General features: G+C 37.8%; 1 protein-coding gene across 4 annotated transcripts in view; it reads right to left on the bottom strand.

The window, feature by feature from the left end:
- Positions 1 to 6611: 6611 nt before the first annotated feature.
- Positions 6612 to 25949, bottom strand: part of LOC107858632 (probable prolyl 4-hydroxylase 9) — a 39628-nt gene continuing 20290 nt past the window's right edge. For all 4 annotated transcript variants that reach the window (XR_007052007.1, XM_047406371.1, XM_016703368.2 and 1 more), the window contains one exon: positions 6612 to 6911. Coding sequence is in view for 3 of the 4 variants with exons in the window: in XM_047406371.1 (XP_047262327.1) it covers positions 6831 to 6911 (81 nt within the window). In the remaining variant the exon portion in view is untranslated. The remainder of the gene's footprint in view (positions 6912 to 25949) is intronic.

Raw genomic sequence — 25949 nt, 5'->3', positions numbered from 1 at the left:
TTCATTTTTTTAAAAAAAAAAAAATTATTTTTTAGGGAGGGGTGTGGGTTAGAGTTTGATTGGGCTCATTTGAACCCAATTTGAAAATGGGTTGGGACTTAATAGGTTGAGATTTATCCAATAGCAAATTATTTTGACCCAACCCATTAAGTTTTGGGCAGGTTGAGCGGGTTGAGCGGGTCAACTCAATTTGGTTTTATTTTGACACCCCTACCAATAATAGCTTTGTTAAGAAACCCAACCAATCATCCAAAGAGCATGTGGAATTTGCTATATTCGCGTGATAAAGAAATTTTTCCTGTTGCTCTAACTACCTAACTAGCTATTGGGGTGTTTTGGTATGAAGGAAAATATTTTATTTCTTATTTATTATCTAGCGATTGATATATAAGAAAAAAATAATTATCTCATGAACATTTACATGTAATCTCACAAAAAGCTATAGAGGTGCAAGGGGGTAGGGCGTGGGGCTCGAGGGTCACAGGTGAAATGGTCAAGAGGTAGGAGAAGGGGGCATTGTGTGGGAGGATATAAAAAGGGGGAAAATGATCAAATTTATCTCTCTACTTTGAAAATTTATTAAATATATCCTCCATCATACTTTGGAGTTAAATTTACTCTCGCTGTCATAATTTAGCGTCAAATTTACCCTTCTACTTTGAAATATTGGCTAAATATACCTTCATCATATTTCAGGCCAAATTTATCCTTAATGTGTCATACTTAGGGGTCAAATTTACCCTCGTTGTTAAGAAATTTTGTACATGTAGCCTTCTTTTAACTGAAAAGCCCAAATCAGCGTTAAATGACTCATCTTTTAAAAATACACACCCTAATCTAACTCGCTCGATTCGACCTATAAGAAATATACAAATAAATATACCTCTTCCTCGGTTCTATTGGTCCATTTTCACAATGAATAAATATACTTCTATTTCAACGTACAGTGCAAGTAAGTTGTTTACAAATGAACAAAAAATAAAATGAAATGGGATAAGCAGAAGCATGGAACTAAAGAAAATGTCAATTACAAACTCTGCTCATATTTCAATTATGTTCAAATTTCAAAATTTGGTATTCAATTTTATATGCATCTAGATTTTAGAATCAGTGGATAAGTTTTCTGATCAAATGATATAATGAAAATTTATGTAGATTCAAATTGTACATAAAGACATAAGAAGAGATATCATGATTGGCACACAAGAACACCTCTTAACTCAGTTATTTAGAGAAATATCTAGTGTGCCTATTCTGTTGAATTTGACCTCTAAGTGTTATTTTTCATAAGTTCTGCATTGATGCAGATCCACGAACTGAAGAAGAGGTATATTTATTTGTGTTTAGATTGATGCATATCCATTTTTCATGAGTTATACACTGATAAATATGGTGTCATAATCTCATTGAAAAAATTTAACCAACAAAACTGAGGAGGGGGGTATTTATTTTTTTCTTTTTTTTCGCTCAAATCGATCGGGCGAGTTAGACTAAAGTGTGTTTTTTTCAAAAAAAAAAAAGGGTTTTTAACGTTAATTTAGATTTTTCTATTAAAGAAAGAATACATGTGAAAACCTTCTTAATAACGAGAATAAATTTGATTGCAAAATATGACATAGCGAATAAATTTAGCCCCAAGAAAGGCAATATTTAGTCAATTTTACAAAGTTGAAGATAAATTTAACTTCAAAGTATGACAATGGAGGTAATTTGAACCCAAAGTATGATGAAGAGTAATTTAACCAATTTTCCAAATAGAGAGGTAAATTTAATTCTTTTCCCTAAAAAAACATAGAATGTCAATTATAGAAGTTATTTTTCCTGTTTCAATTAAAAATGTCATTTTTCTAATTTTTAAGGAACCTTATCCAGAGAAAGTGTTTTCCAAGAATTTGTCCAAATAAACATGGATAAATAAGATATTTTACTCCGTGTCAAACGCACCCGTAGAGTTAAACAATTCCCAGGAAATCTTATACAGGGAACTCATGAAATTGTCATGGCAAAGAACATTTCTGGCATGTCCTTGGCACAAAAATACATCCTTATGCAGTTGGCTGATGTTACTCTGTAAATGACCAAAGTTTTTGGTCCTTGAAAATTTTTGAAATTTTATCCTCACTGTCCTGATTACGACTCCCCTAACGAGTCATTGGGAGTCTTGAAGGGTCCTAAAGACCCAATCATAACCAAATCAGTAAGTGTGAGGCTAAATTCTGCTCTGAGTACGAGTGGCTCACTATGAGTTGTAAGGACTCGTTATGAGTCATTGGGTACAAATCGTAGGGTGTCCAGTGTATACCCCAAATGGTTGTTGGTTGACTACGACTGTACCCTATGAGTCGCAAGTTCCCATTACAAGTCATATTTTTCGAGTCGTAGGGTCAACAGATTATGAGTGACTTGGAGACTATCTAGGCTGCGACTTGTGGTGACAGGTCTTTATGCGTCTATACATTCGTATAGTAACCCATAGTCAGTAATGACTAAATTTTAGTTTTTAAATTGAGGGCACTTTGTAAAATTCCCTTCTGGCTTAATTAAAAACTCTAATTCATAAAGCACTTAGGATGGGTGGTTTATCAGTACTCAAATAATTCCAAACCTCTCTTAAATTCTCCCAAGCAGTCATACTTAGGGTTTCCAAGAAGTAGGTCATCTAAGGGCTCAAGGGTTGACTTCTCTACATAAACTTGGATAATTCAGGTATATTACTCTTCCCTAATTATTAATTTGCTAAAAGCATAATTTTTAATTTGTTGCTCATATGATATTGAGGTTGGTTTTGAAAACATGGATTGGAGATTTTTGTATAACTATTATTTGTGTGATGTTTTATGTTTGTCCCTGCATGGGTTATGTTTTAATGGTGGTTTTAAAATCAATTGATGCATAAGAATGGTCAATAAACTAAGATATTGTGATTTCCCTAAACTTGTAACTTTTAAAGTGGTTATGACCTGACTTTAACCCCTATTGTGAAATTGGTTTTGAATATATAAAATATGCACATTGATTTTTGAACTATTGCTTGATGTGAAAAGGTTAATGAAGCATAACGATTATAAACTGAACCAAAAGGGGATTATGAGTTCTTCTAAGTGATGAAAATTATTTGTCATATTGATGTTACCTTGCAAATATAGCTGCTACGGCGACACCAATAATGTATGTCTAAATATGTATCTTGGTTCAATGAATGAGAATGTGTGATAATTATTTTAATTGGGCTTTAATGAGGGTTTTGTAGTTTAGTTGTAAAAGTAGAGGTCCCGATGGATCTTTATTGGAAACCTTGGTTGTCGAGTGGGGGTCTATATGACCGGGTGGTTCGAGTTCCCCTTATCATTATCATATGATTGGGAGGTTCGAGTCCCCATACTATATTACATGATTGGGTGCTTGTGTCACCTTGATATGGCGGGAAGTTTGAGTCCCCTATAGTGTAGAGGTATACCTTATGGTTTGTGCGACCACACGCACTGGGTCCTACCAGCTAGGGGATAATTGGGCCCATATAGCCCGTGGGTTCCTTCTTATGTTATGATGGTTGAGCTACACAATCTGGGCTAAAAGTTTTGAAGTACATGTTAGGCCTTGTTCCCTATCCCAGCACGTAATGTATACTTATGTATTTGTATTAAATCATGTGCATTGGATTTCGACTGATTTTGAAGTATTGAGTATGGCATTATTTTACTCCCTTATCCCTGAGTTTCATGCTAGTATTCACACCACTAACTATCTCTGGACGTTGTATCCCCACTAGATGTAGGGTCTGAAGGCAAGTCTACTTTTTCTGTGAAGAGTTAGGTGGATCAACTCAATTTGTCAATTCACTGTGGTGAAGTGGTGAGCTTTCATTCTCTGAAAGACTTAGACATTTCATCTGTTCTTAACATAGACTGGAGTTGAGAGTTTCATTATCATTAACATTATTATTGTCATTGTCATCTGTAAGAATCTAGGACATGTCCCGACCAAGACTAATTTTTTATTCTTTTGTTAGAAAACTTTGCTGGATTACTGTGGACTTGGGTGATGTTGTTTGGTTTTTTCTATCGGTCGGTGGTTATCGGTTATAGTCATACTCTTCATTCTTTAAATCTTATTTTATGCTATCTTGTTATATGTTCAAAATTGATCTGACCATTGAGGATATTTATTGTTTGGTTAGGTGCCAATGGGTTGTCTTCGATCTCCGATGAACTTGAGATACCCGTCATGGCCAGGCCCTAGTTCGAGTCTTAACAAAGATGGTATCAGATCCTAGGTTTGGGTTAATTAGGTGTCCAACTAAGTCGTATCAAGTAGAGTCTCGTTTATGGGTGTGTAACGTGCAACACATATAAGGGAGAGGCTATGAGGCATTTAGAAATGTTTCCCTATCTTGTTGTTCTATTTCGGGCTATAGAGTCTAAGGTATTGAATCTCCTCTAATTCTCGTATGTTCGCTTTTTAGATAATGACTCACAAAAGATCTGATGTCCGTGGAAACTCTTCTGTCCCATCTGAGGATAATGTGGACGGAGCTTGTCCTACTCCAGGAGTTCAGACCCGATCTAGGGTCATTGCTTTTAATTTCCCTGATGGAGCTCCACTGGTTCCCCCGATCCCTCTTCAGGCACCACAAGCTGGTGTGTCTAACACTGAGTTTCGCTAGTTAATTTATTTGCTTATCCAGTTGGTGGCCTCCCAGAATGAGCGTGTTGCTTTTGCTGCTCCATCCCCTGAGGCTACTAAAGTTGGCCAATTTATGAGGTTGAGTCTTTCTATTTTCGCTCGCTTTAAAGTTGAGGAAGATCCTCAAAGTTTCATTGATGAGATGGAAAAGATCTTTTATGTGATGCATGCTAATGATGTGGAAGGTGTAGAGTTCGCAGCTTATCAGTTGAGGGATGTAGCATACCAATGGTATGAAGAGTGGGAATAGTCTATGGGAGATAATGTTGAGTTAGCTTTATGGGATGACTTATCTAGTGCTTTTCTTGATCACTTCTTTCCTCAGGAGTTGAGGAAGGTGAAGGGTGAGGATTTCATGAATTTAAAGCAAGGCAAGATGACAGTGAAAGAATACACCTTGAAGTTTCATCAATTGTCGCAATATGCTCCAGAATTGGTGTCTAGTATGAGGGCTAGAATGAGGAAGTTTTCCTCTAGGTTGTCCCGTCAGTTGATCTTGGAGAGCAAGGCTACCTTATTGAACAAGGATATGGACATCTCTAGACTTGTGGTGAATATGCAACAAGTGGAAGAGGAGAAGAAGAATCAAGCAGAGATAAGTGAAAGGTAGGGTAAGAGGTTTCGATATTCGAATCAAGGTTGAGGAAAGCAACAAAGTGATAGAGACGGTGGAAAATGGTCTAAGAAGAAGTGGGGCAATTCTGATTCCTACTCTATGGCTAGTGCTCCTTATCTAAAGTCGTCGAGTGATCATTGTTCTCAGTATGATAGTGGGTTTAGAGCACCAGGAGCCCAGCCTCAAGTTAGTGGGGCTCAGTCAGCTCCATCGAATCCTCCTTGTAGATTTTGTGGTCAGGTAGACCGTGGTGTTTGTGAAGAGGAGAGGAACAAGTGCTTTAAATGTGGTCAGATTTTTCATATGCAGAGAGATTGTCCTTCTAAGGTTGCTTCTAAGGCAAATAAGATTCATGTTGCTACTTCATCAACTCCTGCACCAAAAGTTATTGCTTCTTCTTCTGGCTCCGTCATTGGTCAAAACTATTTGTACGCTCTTGCCACTCGCAGGATTATGAGACATCCCCCGATGTTGTTACTGGTACGCTTAAACTTTTTTCTCGTGATGTATATCGTCTACTTGTTCCCGATTCTACCCTCTCTTATGTGACCCCTTATGTGGCTATTCATTTTAGTTTTAACCCTGAGTGTATTTTGGATTTCTTTTGTATCCACCCCGGTGGGTGATTATATTGTAGCTAAAAAGGTCTATAGGGATTGTGTGATGTCGGTCTATGGTAGGAATATCTTGGTGGATCTGATAGAGTTAGACATGTTAGAATTTGATGTGATTTTGGGGATGAATTAGTTGCATTCGCGCTATGCATTTCTTGATTGTCGGACCCGAAGGGGGTTTTATCCGCCCTAGTATGTCTCTGTGGGGTGCTCTTGTTCTTTTCATGCGTAAGAAGGATGTGTATTGATTATCGCCAATTGAATAAGGAAGCCATGAAGAATAAGTATCCTTTTTCGAGGATTGATGAGCTTTTTAATCAGCTCCAAGGTGCTAAGTTCTTTTCTAAGATTGAACTTCGATCGGGTTAGCATCAATTGAAGATTAGGGAGAATTGATGACCTCTTTGATCAGCTCCAGGGTGCTAAGTTCTTTTCTAAGATTGACCTTCGATCGGGTTATCATCAGTTGAAGATTAGGGAGGTGGATATCCCTAAAACTGATTTTCGAACCTGGTATGGTCATTTTAAGTTTTTGGTAATGTCATGGCCCGAACCATGGTCTGGCCATGATAGGTATCTCAAGTCTCACTCGGACTGGAGATCACCCCCTGCACCTAACCAAACCAAACCAAACACAACATTTCCTAATGTCGGATGAATTTTGAACATATAACAAAATAGTGTGCAACAAGCATAAGAAAATTCAAAACATGTCTATAAACAACCGATCAACATCACCCAATAGCCACAATAATCCAAACAAAACCTTTTAAACATAGAAACAAAACCACTCTTGGTCGGAACAAGTCCCCAACTCTGACAGATGACAACGACAATGTTAATGATAAAGAAAACTATCAACTCAATTCTAAGAGTGGAAATAGATGAAATTCCTAAGCCTTCTGGAGAATGAAAGCTCACCATTTCATAACAACGAACTGACGAACCGAGTCGATCCATCTAACTCCGCGCAAGAAAATTACATTTGCCTTTGGACCCTGTATCACGTGGAGATAGTGTTTGGAGATGGTTAGTGGGGTGAACACTAGGATATAACTCAGGGATAAGGATAACATAATGCCATGACCAACAGTTCAATATCATTCAAAACCAATGCACATAATCAAATCCATAAATATTTATATATATCACATATAGAGATAGAGAACAAGTCTTAACATGCGCTTCAAAACTTTAACCTGGATTGTGTAGCTCAACTATCATAACATATGAAGGCACCCACGGGCTATATGAGCCTAGCTCTCCCCCAGCTAGTAGGGACCCAGTGCGTGTGGCCACACGAACCAGAGGGTATATACACTATAGGGTACTCGATCAAGTAATAAGATGTAGGGGAATCAAACCTCCCAATCATATGATATTAATAAGAGGAACTCAAACTACTCAGTCATATGAACCTCTAAATCGGCAACAGTGGTTTTCAGCATGGGTTCCTCAGGACCACCACTTTCATGAACCAGCTACACATCCCTCATTAAAGCCCAATTAAAAATATTTATCACACATTCTCATTCATTGCACCTGTAACACCCTACATTTTTAGGCTAAACTTTGAAGCGTCGTTCCTATGTGGGTTAGCTCTAATCCCATTAATTTCTTTTGAATACATGTTTCGTGATCCTTATCCTAGTGTGTGAAGTGATTTTGAGGTGAAAAATGTTCATAGGAATCACTTAGAACAAGGTTGAACTAAGAGTCTTTAATTCGTCCAAAGTTTGGTATTCAATTCTACAAGAGTATACTTTGAACGTGTATAAAATTTAATGTACGTAGAATTTTTCATCTCAAGACCCACCAAATTATAGGTAATTGAATTAGCATTCCAACTATACCAATTTTGCCTTAGTTCAATACCTGAGCGAAAAGTTATGGCATTTTTTGTGAGAGGCAGTAAGGGTCCGCGATTTAGACGCAGTGCGCTGGTCACTCAATATGTTATGTGACGCGACGCGTTACTCTCTCAACACGATATCTAACATGATGCAGAGCTTATTCCCCCTTTGTTTTATCACTTTAAGGGTCAAGGGGAACTTTGGTCCTTTCCCCTCAACCCCAAACGTCCAAAGGACGATTTATAGCATTCAAAAGGGCATTATTTGCCCATCTTCTTCAAATCAACTCTCACAAAACCCTCCCCTCTCCCCCATGAACTAGGCTCAAGTTTCTCCTCTCAAGAACACAAAGAATTCAAGATTTCAAGTTCAAGAAACCCTCAATAAATCATTTATTAAGGTATGTGGGAGTTCATCCATGGGTCCCCTTTCACCCATGGAGCCCAAGAAACCTTTTTGAATTTAAATTTATGAGTTTTACATGTTTCAAGTTGAAGTATATCCATGAATCGCTTACTAAATTCAATTATGAGTTATGGTTTCATGTGTTTTCAAGTAGAATGAGTCATATCATGTTTGTCATGACCCGAATCGGGGTCCTGTCCATGACGGGCATCCCAAACCATGAAGACCCGAGAGCCCTTCTCTAATAGCCAATCATATACATAATTCATATATTGAAAGGAAATGCGAAAAACATGACAAAACGAAAACATGGTCATTCTTTTACTTCAACTAAACAATGCAAATATAAGTTTATATATATTCAAAACATATGACACCAGTCTGCGAAACCTCTAACAATATGAAAAATGCTTTTGTCTGAAACTGGGACAAGGCCCACAGTTGGACCATGAACTAAAACAAAACGACAATGTCCATAACGAGGCCTTTTGAAATAAGGGAGGCTCACCAACTGCAAACTTCTAACAAACCGATCTACTGCTTAGTGGGATCCCAGGACTAAACCTCAGATCCTGAAATATAGGGAGTCAATACAATTGTACTGGTACACAAAGCAATCCAAAACAATATACTTTTATACAACATAAGTGAGAGAAAGTCATAAAATATTTTACATACCATGTATGAAAACACATGGGCATACTTAAAAGACTTTGAAACATTTCTTTGAAACCACGACTCACTATTTAACTTACTTCTGAGCTAGGTGGTACACCCTACAACTCTATAATCCCACGGGCTATATGGAATCCTCCCTAACTCGGTGGCCAAACCCCCAACCCAAGTTTGCTGCAAGGGCTGGAGTCTTTATCTCTAATACGTCAATAGGCACAAGGCCATCGTATAATCCCTATCTTGTGACATCATAAACCCGTATCGGCAAAACATAGGTTCCAGTAAGGAGCCCTTACACTCAAATGCCTTCTTTGGGTAACTACTTAACTCTCTTTAAGCCCATTTTTAACTCTTTTAGACATGCATCTTTTGAAATCGAAATCTGAAAAGATATCGGATTCTATTATGGCGCTCTTCTGTTTGGTATCGTGATATCAAGACTTGCAAGTCATACATCTCAGCCATACATTATCATGTTACAGTTCTTTAATTCAAAACAATGTCCAGACCACTAAAATATTCAAATAATACAAGAGGATTTGTATATCGAAATACATGAAACTTATCCAGAGATTCTCTTTTTCAATGCTTAAACATATGGTGGTCCATTACTTTATAGCAAAGCATGCAACTCTCTAAATCATCCCTTTTCATTCGTATTAACAAGAAACACCCTCTCTTCGGTTCATAACCAATATCAAACCTTAAACAATGGTAAAGACATTTGTAAGCAATTGAATGATTCATAACATATAAAGTCAAGAGGCTTTTATTATAACAAGAGAGGGGGTATAAATCTTCATGCTCTTAGTTCAAATTCTAAAAGTCAAATGCATACATAAATATACATGAGTAAAAATCAATTTCAAGGGGAAAGCCTCCCGACCAAAACATTATATCATCGAAAAGGATTCATAAAGCATATTATTTAAATTGTTCTCAAAACGCTTTATGAAAATATGATTTCATAATTTCGAAACTTACTAAAAATAATTTCAATATGCCCACAAAGTTTAGGATAGCCCCACGTACCTTAGGCTACTTAGTTAGAAGAATAGAACCCGAATCTTGATTTGTTTCTTGGAAATCTTGACTTAAGAACTTGATTCTTGATCCTTGGAGGAGGAGTTAGAGTTTAGTTTTGAGGAAATTTGAGTAACTTTTGCCATAATATGCCCTAATCACGACATAATTTCGCGTTATGGCTGAGATAAGATGAGGAAAAAAGATCAAATTATCCTCCTGGACCCAAAAATTATTAAGACGAACTGAGAAACTGATGCGTTAAGCGACGCACTGCGTCGGTCTCTTTGATGCAAAATGCGACGTGCCACACCGGTCCCCACCGACGCGATTCCTAGCGGGATGCAACTATATCGCATTGACGTTCTATTTTTTAAATCCAAACACATCACAAACCTCATCCGAAAAATCCAAAACTCCTTCTAGACATCCCCTTTACACCCCTGAACATGAATCAACTTTAAAATCTACGTCTTGAGGTCGGAAAGGTCAATTTAAAAATCATTGAAGTTAAGGGCTCAAAATATGACTAAGTCTTTTTAACACTTAGAGAAATTTCAGGATAAAATCCCTCTAGGCATGCTCTAAGAGTGGTATTAAGTCGACAATGCTATGGGGTGTTACATTATCCCCTCTTAGGATCATTCATACCCAAATGATGGCTCAAAATATAGACAAGCACGATTTCAAGCACACTAAAGAAAAGATAAAGATAGTAGTGTATGATTTGTACCTTTTATGTTGTCATCCACAGTCTCAAAGAGGTTTGGGTATCTAGTATGCATGTCATCTTCTGACTCCCAGGTAGCTTCCTCAGCTTTTTGATTCTTCCACAACACCTTAATCGAAACTATCTCCTTACTTCTCAGCTTCCGAACTTGGCGATCCAAAATGGCAATGGATTCTTCTACATATGACAAGGAGTCTTTCACATTGATCTGCTCTACAGGCAACACTAGGGAATGATCTCTAATGCACTTTTTCAACATGGACACATGGAATACTGGATGTATGGAAGCCAGACTCGCGGGCAATTCTAACTCATAAGCAACCCCATCAATCCTTCTCATAATCTGATATGGTCCTATATAACGAGGACTAAGTTTTCCCTTCTTTCCAAATCACATGACTTCCTTCATAGGGGAGACCTTTAGGAATACCCAATCATCAACCTCGAATTCTAAATCTCTCTTTATAACGTCGGCATAAGACTTCTGTAGAATTTGAGCTATCTTAAGTTGCTCCTTAATGATCTTCACCTTCTCCATTTCTTGATGAACAAGGTCATGCCCAAACAATCGGGTTTCACCCACTTCATACTATCCAATTAGTGACCTACATCTCCTCTCATAAAGTGCCTCAAAATGAATCATTTGAATACTGGAATGGTAGTTATTATTGTAGGTGAATTCTATCAATGGCAAATGATCCACCCAACTGCCTTTGAAATCAATTACGCAGTTCCTCAACATATCCTCAAGGGTATGAATGGTGCATTCAGCTTGTCCATCAGTCTGAGGGTGAAAAGTGGTACTCAGGTTCACTTTGGTGCCTAAACCCCTTTGAAGAGATCGCCAAAACTGAGAAGAGAACTGCGTACCTTGATCAGATATAATAGATATAGGAGCACCATGAAAATGGACTATCTCTCGAATGTACAACTTAGCATAGTCATCCCCCAAATAATTCGTCCATACTAGAAGAAAATGAATGAACTTGGTCATCCGATCTACAATTATCCAAATAGAGTCATATTGGTTTCGGGACTTCGGAAGACCCATAATGAAGTCCATATTAATCATCTCCCACTTCCACATAGGCAAGGCTATCTCTTGGGACGTGCCAGCTGGTCTCAAATGCTCTACCTTGACTTGTTGACAATTCAAACACTTAGAAACAAAATTTGCAACATCTCTTTTCATATTATTCCACCAGTAAATAACCTTATGGTCATGATATATTTTTGTAGAGCCTGGGTGAATAACATACCTTGAAGCGTGAGCTTCGTCAAGAATTCTCTCTCTCAATCCATCCATGTTTGGCACACATAGCCTACCCTAATACCTCAAAATCCTATCACCTTCAATTTCAAACGCCATCACCTTTAATTGACCAATATCTTTCTTTATCTGTATCAATATATGGTCCTCGACCTATTTCTATTTAACTTCAGCACACAGGGAGGATTTAGCCATCTCATGAACGATTACTCCTCCATCTTTGAAATTCAGAAGTCGAACTCCTAGATTTTTAAGTCGGTGAATATCTTTCACCATCTCCATTTTACTTCCTCAACATAAGAAAAACTACCCATTGACAACCTGCTGAGGGCGTCGGCCACCACATTGGCCTTTCTCGGATGATAGTGCAGCTTATGTCATAATCTTTCAACAACTCCAACCACCGTCTCTACCTGAGATTCAGTTTTTCTGCGTGAAAACATACTGCAAACTTTTGTGATCAATGAACATATCTACATGCACCCCATAAACATAATGCCGCCAGATCTTAAGTACAAACACCACAACCGCTAACTCTAAGTCATATGTGGGATAATTCTTTTTGTACCCCTTTAACTGCCTAGATGCATAAGCCACCACCTTACATGCTGCATAACCACATATCCAAGTCCCACCTAGGACGCATCACAGTACATAACAAAACCCTCTATACCCTTAGGAAGGGTCAAAACTGGTGTGGTAGTCAATTTGTGTTTCAGTTTATCAAACTATTCTCACAAGACTCAGACCATAAGAATTTTGCTTTCTTCTGAGTCAATCTAGTAAGTGGAGTAGCTATGGAGGAAAAACTCTCTACAAAACTTTTGTAATACCCTGCCAAACCAAAGAAGCTCCGAATATCGATTGGAGTCGTGGGTCTGGGCCATTTTCTCACTGCCTCAACCTTTTGGGGGTCAACCTTAATCCCTTCACTAGAAATAATATGCCCCAGAAAAGTCATAACACTAAGCCAGAATTTATATTTGGAAAACTTTGCATATAACTCATGATCTTTGGGGGTCTAGAGGATTATTCGGAGATGGTTAGCATGCTCCTCCTCACTCTTAGAGTAAACAAGGATATCGTCCATAAAGACTATAACAAACAGATCCAGAAACTGGCGAAATACCCTATTCATTAGGTCCATAAAAGTTGCAGGGGCATTAATCAGTCTGAAGGACATGACTAAGAATTCATAATGGCTATATCGAGTTCAAAAAGTTGTCTTAGGAATGTAAGCCTCCCTAACCTTTAACTGATGATACCCCAAACGAAGGTCTATCTTAGAGAAATATTTTGCACTTTAGAATTGATCAAATAAATCATCGATTCTAGGAAGAGGGTATTTATTTTTAACAGTAACCTTATTAAGCTGATGGTAGTCTATACACATACAGCGAGAGTCATCTTTCTTACACACGAAGAGTATAGGTGCACCCTAGGGAGATACGCTAGGGTTGATAAAGCCCTTGTCAAGAAGCTCTTTTAACTGTTCTTTCAACTCTTTCAATTCTATAGGAGTCATTCTGTATGGCGAAATAGAAATAGGATGAGAGTCCGAAAATAAGTCAATACCAAAAACTATCTCCCTATCAGGTGGTATCCCCGGGAGATCATCAGGAAAAACTTTTGGGAATTTATTAACTATAGGGACAGACTGGAGAGGAGGACTTTCAGTATTGGAATCTTTGACCCAAATAAGATGATACAAATAGCCCTTAGATATAAGTTTACGGGTTTTGAGATAAGATAAGAACTTCCCCCTAGGTGCTAAAGAATACCCCGCCCATTCTATTACCAGCTTATTTGGAATGGAAAAAATAACTTTTCGAGTTTTACAGTCCAATATGGCATAGCACGAATGGAGCCAATCCACTCCCAAAAGAGCATCAAAGTCAATCATATCAAGCTCTATATGGTCTTCCATAGTATCACGATGACCGACATACACCACACAATTTCTATATATCTCCTAGCCACTATAGAGTCATCGACGGGAGTGGAAATAAAGAAAGGTTCTGGAATATTTTCAGGCTCAAAACCAAAACTAACTACCACATACGGGGTCACATAGGACAAGGTAGACCCGGGATCAAGTAACACATACACATCACAGGAGAAAATTTGTAATGTACCTGTAACAACATCTGGCGAAGCCTCTGCATCCTGGCGGTTAGATAAATCATATAACCGGTTTTGACTGCCCTCGATAGTTGAACTAATACCCTTGGGTGGTGGTGGTGGTGCTGTGGAATTAGCTTGAAACTTAGTACCCCCAATATTACCTCTAGCTGTTGGACAGTGTCTTTGAATATGGCCAGCGTAGCACACCATCGTGCCAAACTGACACTTTTCTGGGTGACTCTTACCTCAGTTCCCATATCATGGAAATGGCTGATACGTCTAAGCTACACTGTATTGAGACTGAGTACCCTGCACCCTCGATCTATTATTAGGCTGAAAGTTCTAAAATCGTCGATCAACTGGCGATTAGGCGTTGGGGCGTTAGCTGAAGAGTGAGCATTAATCCAAAAAATTTTCTTAGACCACTTATTACCCCAGTTAATACCCTAGTGATCACGGTTATTCTGGTCTGCAGACCTGACCCTTTTAGATTGCCTTTCTCTTTCTCTTACCTCAGCCAACCTTTTATTCTACTCTTCAACCTATTGCATATGAATGGACAAGCTGGAGAAATCCATATCTTTATTTAGCATTTCTCCCTTGCACTCCAACACCAGATCATTCGAGAGACTGAAAGCAAACTTTCTCATGCGAGCTCTCATATTACCCACCAATTTTGGGGCATACCCGGACAATTGGTTGAACTTCAATGTGTACTCCTTAACACTCATCTTTTCTTATTTTAAGTTCATAAATTCTTCAGCCTTTGACTCTCTCAATTCTTGGGGAAAGAATTAATCCAGGAAAGTTTTCACAAACTCACCCCACACCGAAGGCTTAGCATCTCTACCTTTAGAATCCTCACATTTACTATACCACTGATTGGCCATATCCTTTAACTGATAGGCCGCTAACTTAACCCCTTCATCTTCATTTGAATGCATAACTCTAAAAATTTTCTCCATCTCATCAATGAACCCTTGGGGGTCTTTCTCAACCTTCATGCTAGTAAACATGGGTGGATGTAGTCTCATGAATTGACCAACCCATGTGATATCAGATGAACCAGACATAGATCCTGCATCTCCAGACCGACGGGCCAGAGAAACCACTAACTAAGTTATTATATGCATTGATTATCAGAATTCAGCATTAGAGACCTCCCTCTAGGAAGACTGAGTATGGTTAGATCCAGATCGAGAAGCCCGAGGAGGATTAGTCTAAATTAGAAAAACTCCTGGAGTAGCAACAAACTCTAGAGTACGAGCCCTATCACGAGTCCACATCCCATAGGTAAGCGAACATTCTCAGCTTGGGCATTCTGTTCGTTGGATTTATGGGAAGGCATGGTAACTTTTTGAAACATAGGAAATCATTGATTAGAGGACATTGAGACTCTATAGCATGAACTAAATCATAAAAAGAAGAGATACATTACTAAACTCCTTGTAGCCTCCTGCTTATAAGTATGGCGCGCTACACACCCATAAACAAGACTCTACCCAATGTGATTTCGCAAAAACCCTAGGACCATGAACCGTGCTTTGATACCAAGTTTTTCACAACTCGAACTAAGGACCTGGCCATGACGGGTAACCCAAACTATGAAGGCTCGAGAGCCCTTCTCTAATAGGCAATCATATACACAATTCATATGCTGAAAAGAAATGCGAAAAACATAACAAAATGGAAACATGGTTATTCTTTTACTTCAACTAAACAATGCGAATATAAGTTCATAAATATTCAAAACACATGACACCAGTGTGCGAAACCTCTAACAATATGAAAACAACTTTTGTCTAAAACTGGGACAAGGCCCCCAGTCGGACCATGTACTAAAACAAAATGACAATGTCCATAACGAGGCCTTCCGAAATGAGGGAGGCTCACCAACTACAAACTTCTAACAAACCGATCTACTGCTTAGCGGGACCCCAATACTGAGCCTCATATCTTAAAATATAGGGGGTCAATACAATTGTATTGGTACGCAAAGCAATCCAAAATAATATACTTTTATACAACATAAGTGAGAGCAATTCATAAAACATTTTACATATGATATATGAAAATATATGGGCATACTTAAAAAGACTTTGAAACGTTTCTTTGAAACCACGAATCACTCTTTATCTTACTTCTGAGCTAGGTGGTATACCCTACAACTCTACAATCCCATGGGCTATACGAAATCCATCCTTAACTTGACGGCCAAGCCCCCAACCCAAGTTTGTCGCAAAGGCTGGAGTCTCTATCTCTAACACATCAAGACATAAGGACAATTTATAATCCCTATCTTGGAACATCATAAACCCATATCGACAAAACACGGTTTCCAGCAATGAGCCTTTACACTCAAATGCCTTTTTTAGGTAACCACCTAACTCTCTTTAAGCCCATTTTTAACTCTTTTAGACATGCATCTTTTGAAATCAAAATCTGAAAAGAAATTTAATTCTATTATGGCGCTCTTCTATTTGGTATCGTCACACCAAGACTTGCAAGTCATACATCTCAGCCATACACTATCGCATTACAGGTCTTTCATTCAAAACAATGTCCAAATCACCAAAACATTCAAACAATACAGGAGGATTTGTATACCGAAATATATGAAACTTATGCAGAGATTCTCTCTTTCAATCCTTAAACATATGGTGGTCCATTACTTTGTAGCAAAGCATGTAACTCTCTAAATCATCCCTTTTTATTTATATTAAAAAGAAATACCCTCTCTTCAGTTCATAACCAATATCAAGCCTTAAACAATGGTAAAGACATTTGTAACATATTTCTCAATATACAATTGAATAATTCGTAACATATGAAGTCAAGAGGCTTTATAACAAGAGAGGGAGTATAAATTTTCATGCTCTCAATTCAAATTCTAAAACTCAAACACATACATACATATACATGAGTAAAAATCAATTTCAAAGGGAAAGCCTTCTGACTAAAACATTATATCATTGAAAAGGATTCATAATGCATATTTTTAAAATAGTTCTCAAAACCCTTCATGAATATATGATTTCATAATTTTGAAATTACTAAAACCAATTTCAATATGCCCATGAAGTTTAGGACAACCCCACGTACCTTAGATTACTTAGTTCAAAGAATAGAAGCCGAATCTTAATTTGTTTCTTGGAAATCTTAACTTAAGAGATTGATTCTTGATCTTTGGGGGAGGATTTAGGATTTAGTTTTGAGGGGATTTGAGTAACTTTTGGCATAACATGCCCTAATCACGACTTAATTTCGTGTTATGGCTGAGATAAGAGAAGGGAAAAAGATCGAATTATCCTCCTGAACCAAGAAATTATTAAGACGAATTGGACATCCGATGCGTTAAGCGATGCGTCGCGTTGATTTTTTCGACGCGAAATGCGATGCGTCAATCCCCACTGAAGCGATTCCTGGCCGACGTGACTATATCGCATTGACGTTCTATTTTTGAAATCCAAACACATCCCAAACCTTATCCGAAAAATTTGAAACTCCCCCAAGACATCCCTTTACACCCCTGAACATAAATCAACTTTAAAATCTATGTCTCAAGGTTAAAAAGGTCAATTTAAAAATCATTAAAGTTAAGGGCTCAAAATATAACTAAGTCTTTTTAACATAGAAAGAAATTTCAGGCTAAAAGCCCTATAGACATGCTTCTAAGAGTGGTATTAAGTCGAGAATTCTACGGGGTGTTACAATGTTTGAGTGTTGAAATTCCCATATCATTTTCAATTAATTTCAAGATGAATATCCAAGTTATGAATTTTGCCATGTAACTCTATTGTTCCCTCATGTTCAAGACATTCTTATGATTCAAGCTATGATCTTTACATGTTTTGATAAAACACCCGTCCTATTTCAAGTGAATTCCATGTAAATCCCCCAATTCATGATTTTAGTCATGTAATCATGCTATGCTCCCGTGTTTAAGACATTCCCATGTTCAAGTTCATGATTCCCAAGTGCTTTCGTTACAATTCACCCTTGACACGTTTGGATGATGATTATTCACATGTTAACTCCTTAATCCATGATTTTAATATCGCAACTATGTTATTATCACATGTTTTAAGTATTCCCATGCTTTAAATCATGACCCTCGTGTGTTCGATGAAATGCCTAAGAGATGAATTTTGAACAATGATCCCTATTATCATTTGTAAAGCTATATATGTCCTTATTGATACTTTTATTCAGTGTTGGGGGTTATTAATACCCAAAATTTAGTTATTTACCTAGTTTTCAGTACCTACAGAATGATTTTAGTCATACCATAAGCTTTACCATTTAGTCAGTTAATATGGTCAGTTCAGTTAAGTTTAGCTTAGTTCAGTAATTCGAGTCAGTTTAGTTGGGAGTAAGATTTAGCACTGAGCAAACCTAGGGATGGGGGCTCACCTGCCAGTAGAGGGTGTGACTCTTAGTAGAAATACCTACATTCCAGAAATACGTATCCAGCATAGGTTTGAGATATCAACCTGCCATTCGAGGGTTGACACATATCTCACCAGAGCACCTTCCAGTTGAGGGTGACTTTTTAGTGGATCCACGCAGCCAGTATTAGTACTCGTGGCATGGTACTGACACCCTTCCAACTAGGGTTACAAGTTAGACCCCGATTAGCTTAGATTGGGACATGTTAGTTAGATGATACCTCCCATAGTCTCAGTGCAGTATTCAATTCAGGTTTGCTTGACCAAAACATATAGATCATCAGTTATTCAGTTATCAGACTTCAATATTTCAATTTTGCAGACTATTTTTTAGAAATGTATATATGTTTGGTCTTACATTCTCAGATATTTTAGTTTTCATGAATTTATGCTCAGTTACCTCATGTTGTTCAGTTAGTCCTTATATCATAGGCACAGTACACCACAGTTCCCATCCAGTTATTCAGACTAAGTTCATTTCAATGTTACATAATCAACATTCAGTCATCAGCTATTCAATGTTTGGATATCAGTAGTCTGTATTTATATATTCGCTACTCAGTATATAGGCGCTAGTTATCCCCTTTATTAGATTTCAATCACTCTATTACCCAAGCATCAGTTATTCAAGTAATCAGATCAGCTCAGTACATGTATGTTTGGTTTTGTATGTTCATGTATTCATGTTTTACCATATTCCAGCTTCAGTTCTACTTGTTCTGCAAAAGTAAAGTTTTAAGAAACTAAGTGTAGTGATTCACCAGCTTACCAGATTATATTTGTTATACATGTTTTAAGACACTTCATCTTTCAATTTATTCCAGCCTTTTGGTGAGTCTACTTACACTTAGCATGTATGATTTAAGATTACGTATGAAATTAGTTTTACTTATTGCATTCACTCTCGCTTACTCGGTACATTCCAGAAGTACTGATCCACATATACGTCTGTGTGGCTACATTTTTTCATAATGTAGGTACCAATTGTAATCCACACAACATGATCAGACAGTTGCAGTTTCCAGGCAGCAGGTGATGAGCTCTCCCATTTCACGAACTCCGGTCAAATGTTGTTCATGTACTTTACCTTATTATTCATTTGTATTGATTAGTGGTAGTTGGAGGCATGTTCCAGCTATCTATAGTCAATATAGTCGAGGCTTCATAATTGTCAGTTAGAGTCAGTCATGTAATTTCAGTTCTTTCTTCAGTTTTATCAGATTGTAAATTGTATCAGTAATATAATTTCTCTAAGATTTTATCATAATTATATTTTCGCATAGCAGAACAACTATTTAATATATTAATATTCAGTTGCTTAACAGTATGTCAGGCCATGGGTTAACTTGGGATCACTTGTGGTCCCAAGCACCGTATTACGACTAGGGGGTAGTCTCGGGTCGTGATAGAACCATACTTCACATTAAGGCATACATTGTTGGTATCGTCATACCAACTACACTTCAAAGGTAACCACAACATGCAAAAACAATTACATCACTTGAGGGAAGTCACAACCCCCTTGATTCAATTCAAAATCATAATGCGATAGTTCAAGGATAATTCAATTCCTATATTTCTCATAACTAAAAACCAATTTCACAATATGGAGTGAGGGTCATAACCACTTCAAAAGTCACAAGTTTGAGAAAAATCACAATTCTCTAGTTCATTCACCATACCCATGCACCTATAGTCCAAAATCATAATTAAAGCATTAATAATCATATAAAAACCATGGGAAAATATTATTCAACAATGATTTTAAACCAACATAAATATCTCATTATTAATACTTTAAAACATATGTTTTTAACAAATTAACAATGAGGGAAAACTAATATCCTGAAATACCAAGTTTTACAAAAAGAACTCAACCCTTGAACCCTTGGATGATCCACTTCTTGGAAACCCTAAGTATGGCTGATTAAGAGAATTTAAGAGAGATAGTGTTTGAGCATGTTAAGGATGAAATATAACCCCCTTAAGTGCTTTATAGACGTGGGGTTTTAATTAGGCAAGGAGGGATTGTCTAAAGTTCCCTTAAATTAAAAGCTAAAATTAGTCGTCAGTGATTACGGGTCACCAAACAACTCGTAAGGATACATTATGACTCATCACAAGGAGTCGTAGTCAAAACAAAACCACCAAGGCCCTATATTGGTCTGGCTATGATTCATACCACTAATTCGTAACCACACTTAACGACTCTTAACCACTTCTCATACTCAAGACAACAACAATTTGGGATGACACATTAAACACCCTACGATTGCGACATAACGACTCGTAATGAGTCTTTACGACTCATGGCCTCAAGTCGTAACGAAGACAGTGTCTAGGGCCAAACTTTCTGGATACCTTACGACCTGTAAGAAGTTTTGACGACTAGTTGAGAGCCTCTCGTACTCAGAGCTGAATACTAAGGCACTTATTCTAATCAAGTTGAGACTGAGTCCCTACTACCCGTCAAGACCCCCTACAACTCTTCAGGGGAGTCATATTCAAGACAGTGAGGATAAAATTTCAAAAAATTTTCAAGGACCAAAAAATTTGGGGCATTACAGATAATGTCCTTTGGTTTGACCAATGCCCCGACAGCATTTATAGATTTTATGAATCGGGTTTTCGTCAGTTCTTGAATTTGTTTGTAATTGTCTTTATTTATGATATTTTAGTGTATTCAAAGAGCGAGTCAGATCATGTCGATCAACTCCGTATAATGTTGCAGACCCTTAACAAGAAGCAGTTGTACGCTAAATTCTCTAAGTGTGAGTTTTGGTTGAATGTTGTGACTTATTTGGGACATGTTGTTTCTAGTGAAGGAATCATGATGGATCTACAAAAGGTTGTGGTCGTTAAGAAGTGTCCTAGACCCACGAATCCAACCGACATTCGAAGCTTCTTGGGTTTAGCCGGTTATTATAGCAGGTTTGTGTAAAGTTTCTCTTCTATTACTACCCCATTGACTAAGTTGACTCAGAAGAAGGTGAAATATTCTTGGTCCAATGCCTATGAGGGTAGTTTTGAGGAACTAAAAGATAAGTTGACTTCGGTTCCGATCTTGACTCTACCTGAAGGAACTAATGGTTTTGTTGTGTATTATGATGCATCCCGGATAGGACTGAGTTGTTCGTTGATATGGCATGGTAAGGTGGTCGTGTATGCTTCTAGATAGTCGAAAGTTCATACGAAAAATTGTCTGACTTATGATTTAGAATTGTTAGTTGTGGTGTTTGCATTGAATATCTGGCGGCATTATTTATATGGGGTCCATGTTGATATTTATTTTGATCATAAAAGCCTGCAATACGTGTTCACTCAGAAGGGGATAAATCTTAGGCAAAGGAAGTGGATTGAATTGCTCAAGGACTATGACACTATCATCCAAGTAAAGCTAACGTGGTTGCTGATGCTCTTAGCAGGTTGTTCATGGGAATCTTATCTCATGTGGACGAAGAGAAACGAGATTCCGTGAAGGATATTCACCATTTAGCTAATCTTGGAGTCTGTCTCTTGGATTTCGAGGATGGTGGTATAATTGTTCAAGAACTAGCAAAGTCATCTCTTGGTGCAGAGGTGAAACAGAAGCAAGTATTGGACCCTATCTTGATGTAAATCAAGAATGATGTGGGTAGGCAAAATGTGATGGCTTTCGAGATTGGTGGTGATGGTATCTTGAGATACCAACTCATATTATGTGTTTCTGATGTCGATGAATTGCGAGGAAGAATTTTGGTTGAAGTTCATGAGTCACGTTATAGTATTCATCCTGGTTTGATGAAAATGTATCATGATCTTAAGGAGATTTATTGGTGGAATAATATGAAGAAAGATGTAGTTAATTTTATGGCTAAGTGTATGTTGTGTCAGCAAGTAAAGGTGGAGCACTTGAGGCCCGGTGGGTTGAATCATGAGATAGAGCTACCAGTGTGGAAATGAGAGATAATTAATATGGATTTTGTTACCGGTCTTCTGCAGTCTCGCCAGCAATTAGATTCGATTTGGGTCACCATGGATAGGATGACTAAGTCTGCTCATTTCTTGTCAGTGAGGACTAATTTCTCTTCTGAGGATTATGGCAAGTTATTTCCTTAAGAAGATTGTAAAGTTGCATGGTACTCCAGTTTTCATCATTTCTAATTGGGGTACTCAGTTCTCATCCCACTTATGGAGTTCATTCCAGTGAGGTTTAAGGACTAAGGTGACCCTTAGTACCGCTTTCCACCCACAAACGGGTGGGCAAGCAGAAAGGACAATTCAGGCATTGGAAGATATGTTTTGGGCTTGTATTTTTTACTTTGGTGGTAGTTGGGTTGACCACTTGCCTCTCATAGAATTTTCCTACAACAAAAATTATCACTCTAGTATTGGTATGGCTCCGTTTGAGGCCTTGTACGGTAGGAGGTGTAGGTCTCCTATTAGGTGTTTTTAGGTTGGTGAAAATAAGTTATTTGGCCTTGATTTGGTTCACCAAGCCATGGATAAGGTGAAGGTTATTCGGGATAGACTTAAGGCCACCTAAAGTCCTACGCAAATGTGATGTGAATGAAGTTGGAGTTCAGTGTTGGTGATTGCGTGTTCTTGAAGGCGTCTCCCATAAAGAGAGTGATGTGGTTTGGTAGAAAGGGAAAACTCAATCCATGTTATGTTGGTCCGTACTTGATTTTGAAGAGGGTTGGTAATGTTGCATATGAATTGGAGTTGCCTTTTAGTTTGAGCTCCATTCATCCGGTGTTTCATTTTTTTATGTTGAGAAAGTGTGTGGATGATCCTTCGATGATTTTTCCTTTAGAGGAGGTGGATATTTTGCATTTCTTGTCTTATAAGGAAAACTCAGTTGAGATTCTGGATCGGCAAGTCCATCGATTGCGGACGAAGGACATGGCGTCGGTAAAGATTTTTTGGAGAAACCAAAAGGTTGAGGAAGTTATTTGGGAAGCCAAGGAGGACATGAAGTCTAAGTATCCGTTCTTGTTCCCTGTTTTAAATAATCGTGCTTGAGGTATGTGTATTTCTTAACATTTTATTTTCTGACTTTGTTAAAGAAAATTGTAATTTCCTTGGTATCTTTGTTTTTTGTCTTTGTTAAAGGTAAGTGTGGTTGTGTATGGAGTCAAATCATGCTAATAAATGTCTTGTCTTGTCATTCGAGGACAAATGATCCTAAGGGGGGAGTATGTAACACCCCGAATTTCGGTCCTTGGAAATTTCTGAAATTTTATCTTCACTGTCCTGACTAAGACTCCCCTAACGAGTCGTAGGGAGTCTTGACGAGTCCTAGGGACCCAATCGTAACCAAATCAGTAAGTGTGTGGCTGAATTCTGCTTTTAGAATGAGTGGATCACTATGAGTCGTAAGGACTCATGTGGCTGAATTCTGCTTTGAGAACGAGTGGCTCGCTATGAGTCGTAAGGACTCGTTATGAGTTATTGGGTGTAAATCATAGGGTGTCCAGTGTATACCCCAAATGGTTACTCGGTTGACTACGACTGGACTCGAGTCATATTAGTCGAGTCGTAGGGTCAACAGATTATGTGTCTTGGAGATTTTCTGGGCTACGACTTGTAGTGATAGGTCGTTATGAGTCTATACGAGTCATATAGTGACCCGTAGTCACAAACGACTAAATTTTAGTTTTTAAATTGAGGGCACTTTGGACAATTTTCTTCTCACTCAATTAAAACCCCACGTTCATAAAGATCTTAAGAGGGCTTGTTTCTCATTCAGATTTTAGCCAAATACTTTCAAAGCTCTCTTAAATTCTCCCGAGCAATCATACTTAGGGTTTTCAAGAAGTAGGTCGTCCAAGGGCTCAAAGGTTGACTTCTTTCCATAAACTTGGATAATTCATGCATGTTACTCTTCCCTAATTATTAATTTTCTAAAAGCATAAGTTTTAATGTGTTGTTCATATGGTATTGAGGTTGGTTTTGAAAACATGGGTTGAGAATTTTTGTATAATTGTTGTTTATGTAATGTTTTATGTTTGTCCCTGCATGGGTTATGTTTTAATGGTGGTTTTAAAATCAATTGATGCATGAAAATGGTGAATAAACTAAGGGATTGTGATTTCCCTGAACTTGTGACTTTTGAAGTGGTTATGACCTGACCTCAACCCCTATTGTGGAATTGATTTTGAATATGTAAAATATGTACATTGAACTTCTTTTGAACTATTGCTTGATGTGAAAAGTTTATTAAAGCATAACGATTGTAAACTGAACCAAAAGGGGATTGTGAGTTCCCCCAAGTGCTGAAAATTGTTTGGCATGTTGATGTTACCTTGCAAGTGTAGTTGGTATGATGATACTAACAATGTATGCCTAAATGTGTATCTTGGTTCAATGAATGGAATGTGTGATAACTGTTTTAATTGGACTTTAATGAGAGTTATGTAGCTGAGTTGTGAAAGTGAAGGTCCCAAGGGATCTTTACTGAAAATCGTGGTTGAGGACACGGGGGTCTATATGATCGGGTGGTTTGAGTCCTCCTCATTATTATCATATGATTAGGAAGTTCTAGTCTCCCATATTATATTACATGATTCGGTGCTTGTGTCACCTTGATCTGCCGAGAGGTTCAAGTCCCCTGTAGTGCATATATATACCCTCTGGTTCGTGCGGCCACTCGCACTCGGTCCTACCAACTGGGAGAGAGCTGGGCCCATTAGGGATGGCAATGGAGCAGTGCAGGGCAGTGCGGGTGTTAGACTATATAGGGCGGTGCGGGTTTTAGACTATATGGATGTGGGGCGGGTTTAAGTAATTTTTAAAAATGGTGCAGGGCGGGTATATGCAGATTTAAACTAAAAAAAGGTTAAAAATTAGTATTATTCTCGTAAATCTACCTAAAATTATTTGTATTCTTTACTTAAAATTTTATGATACTTAAAACAACATACATGTATAACACTACAAATAAATAATTTTATAACTTATTAAATTTCTTTATTCATCTTAATGAAAATTTGATATTTGATCATTACTTGTACACGTGATACTTTTCTGATAATCTTAGTGAAAAGTGATATAATAGAAATTGGTTGTTACTATTTTCTAATATTAAAAATATTATGATTTTCAGTGGAGTTATAAATTTTTCAAAAAAAAAAAAGCAAAATGTGGGGCGATGCAGTGCGGGTATGCACGGGTACGAGTGTGGGGCAGATTTATGCTGGTTTAAAGGCGATGTGGTGCGGGACGATGCGGTTTTAAAATTTGCGAGTTTAGAAAAAAACTGCACCGCACCCGCACCATTGCCACCCCTAGGGTCTATATAGCCCGTGGGTGCCTTCTTATGTTATGATGGTTGAGCTACACAATCCAGGCTAAAAGTTTTGAAGTGCATATTAAGCCTTGTTCCCTATCCCACCACATAATGTATATTTATGTATTTGTATCAGATCATGTGTATTGAATTTTTACTGATTTTGAAGTATTGAGTATGACATTATTTTACTCGCTTATCCCTGAGTTCCATGCTAGTGTTCACACCACTAACCGTC

The sequence above is a fragment of the Capsicum annuum genome, chromosome 2, assembly GCF_002878395.1.
Source record: "Capsicum annuum cultivar UCD-10X-F1 chromosome 2, UCD10Xv1.1, whole genome shotgun sequence".
NCBI classification, from domain to species: domain Eukaryota; kingdom Viridiplantae; phylum Streptophyta; class Magnoliopsida; order Solanales; family Solanaceae; genus Capsicum; species Capsicum annuum.
The sequence above is the reverse complement of the archived record's forward strand: the minus strand, read 5'-3'. Positions and strand labels throughout refer to the sequence as shown.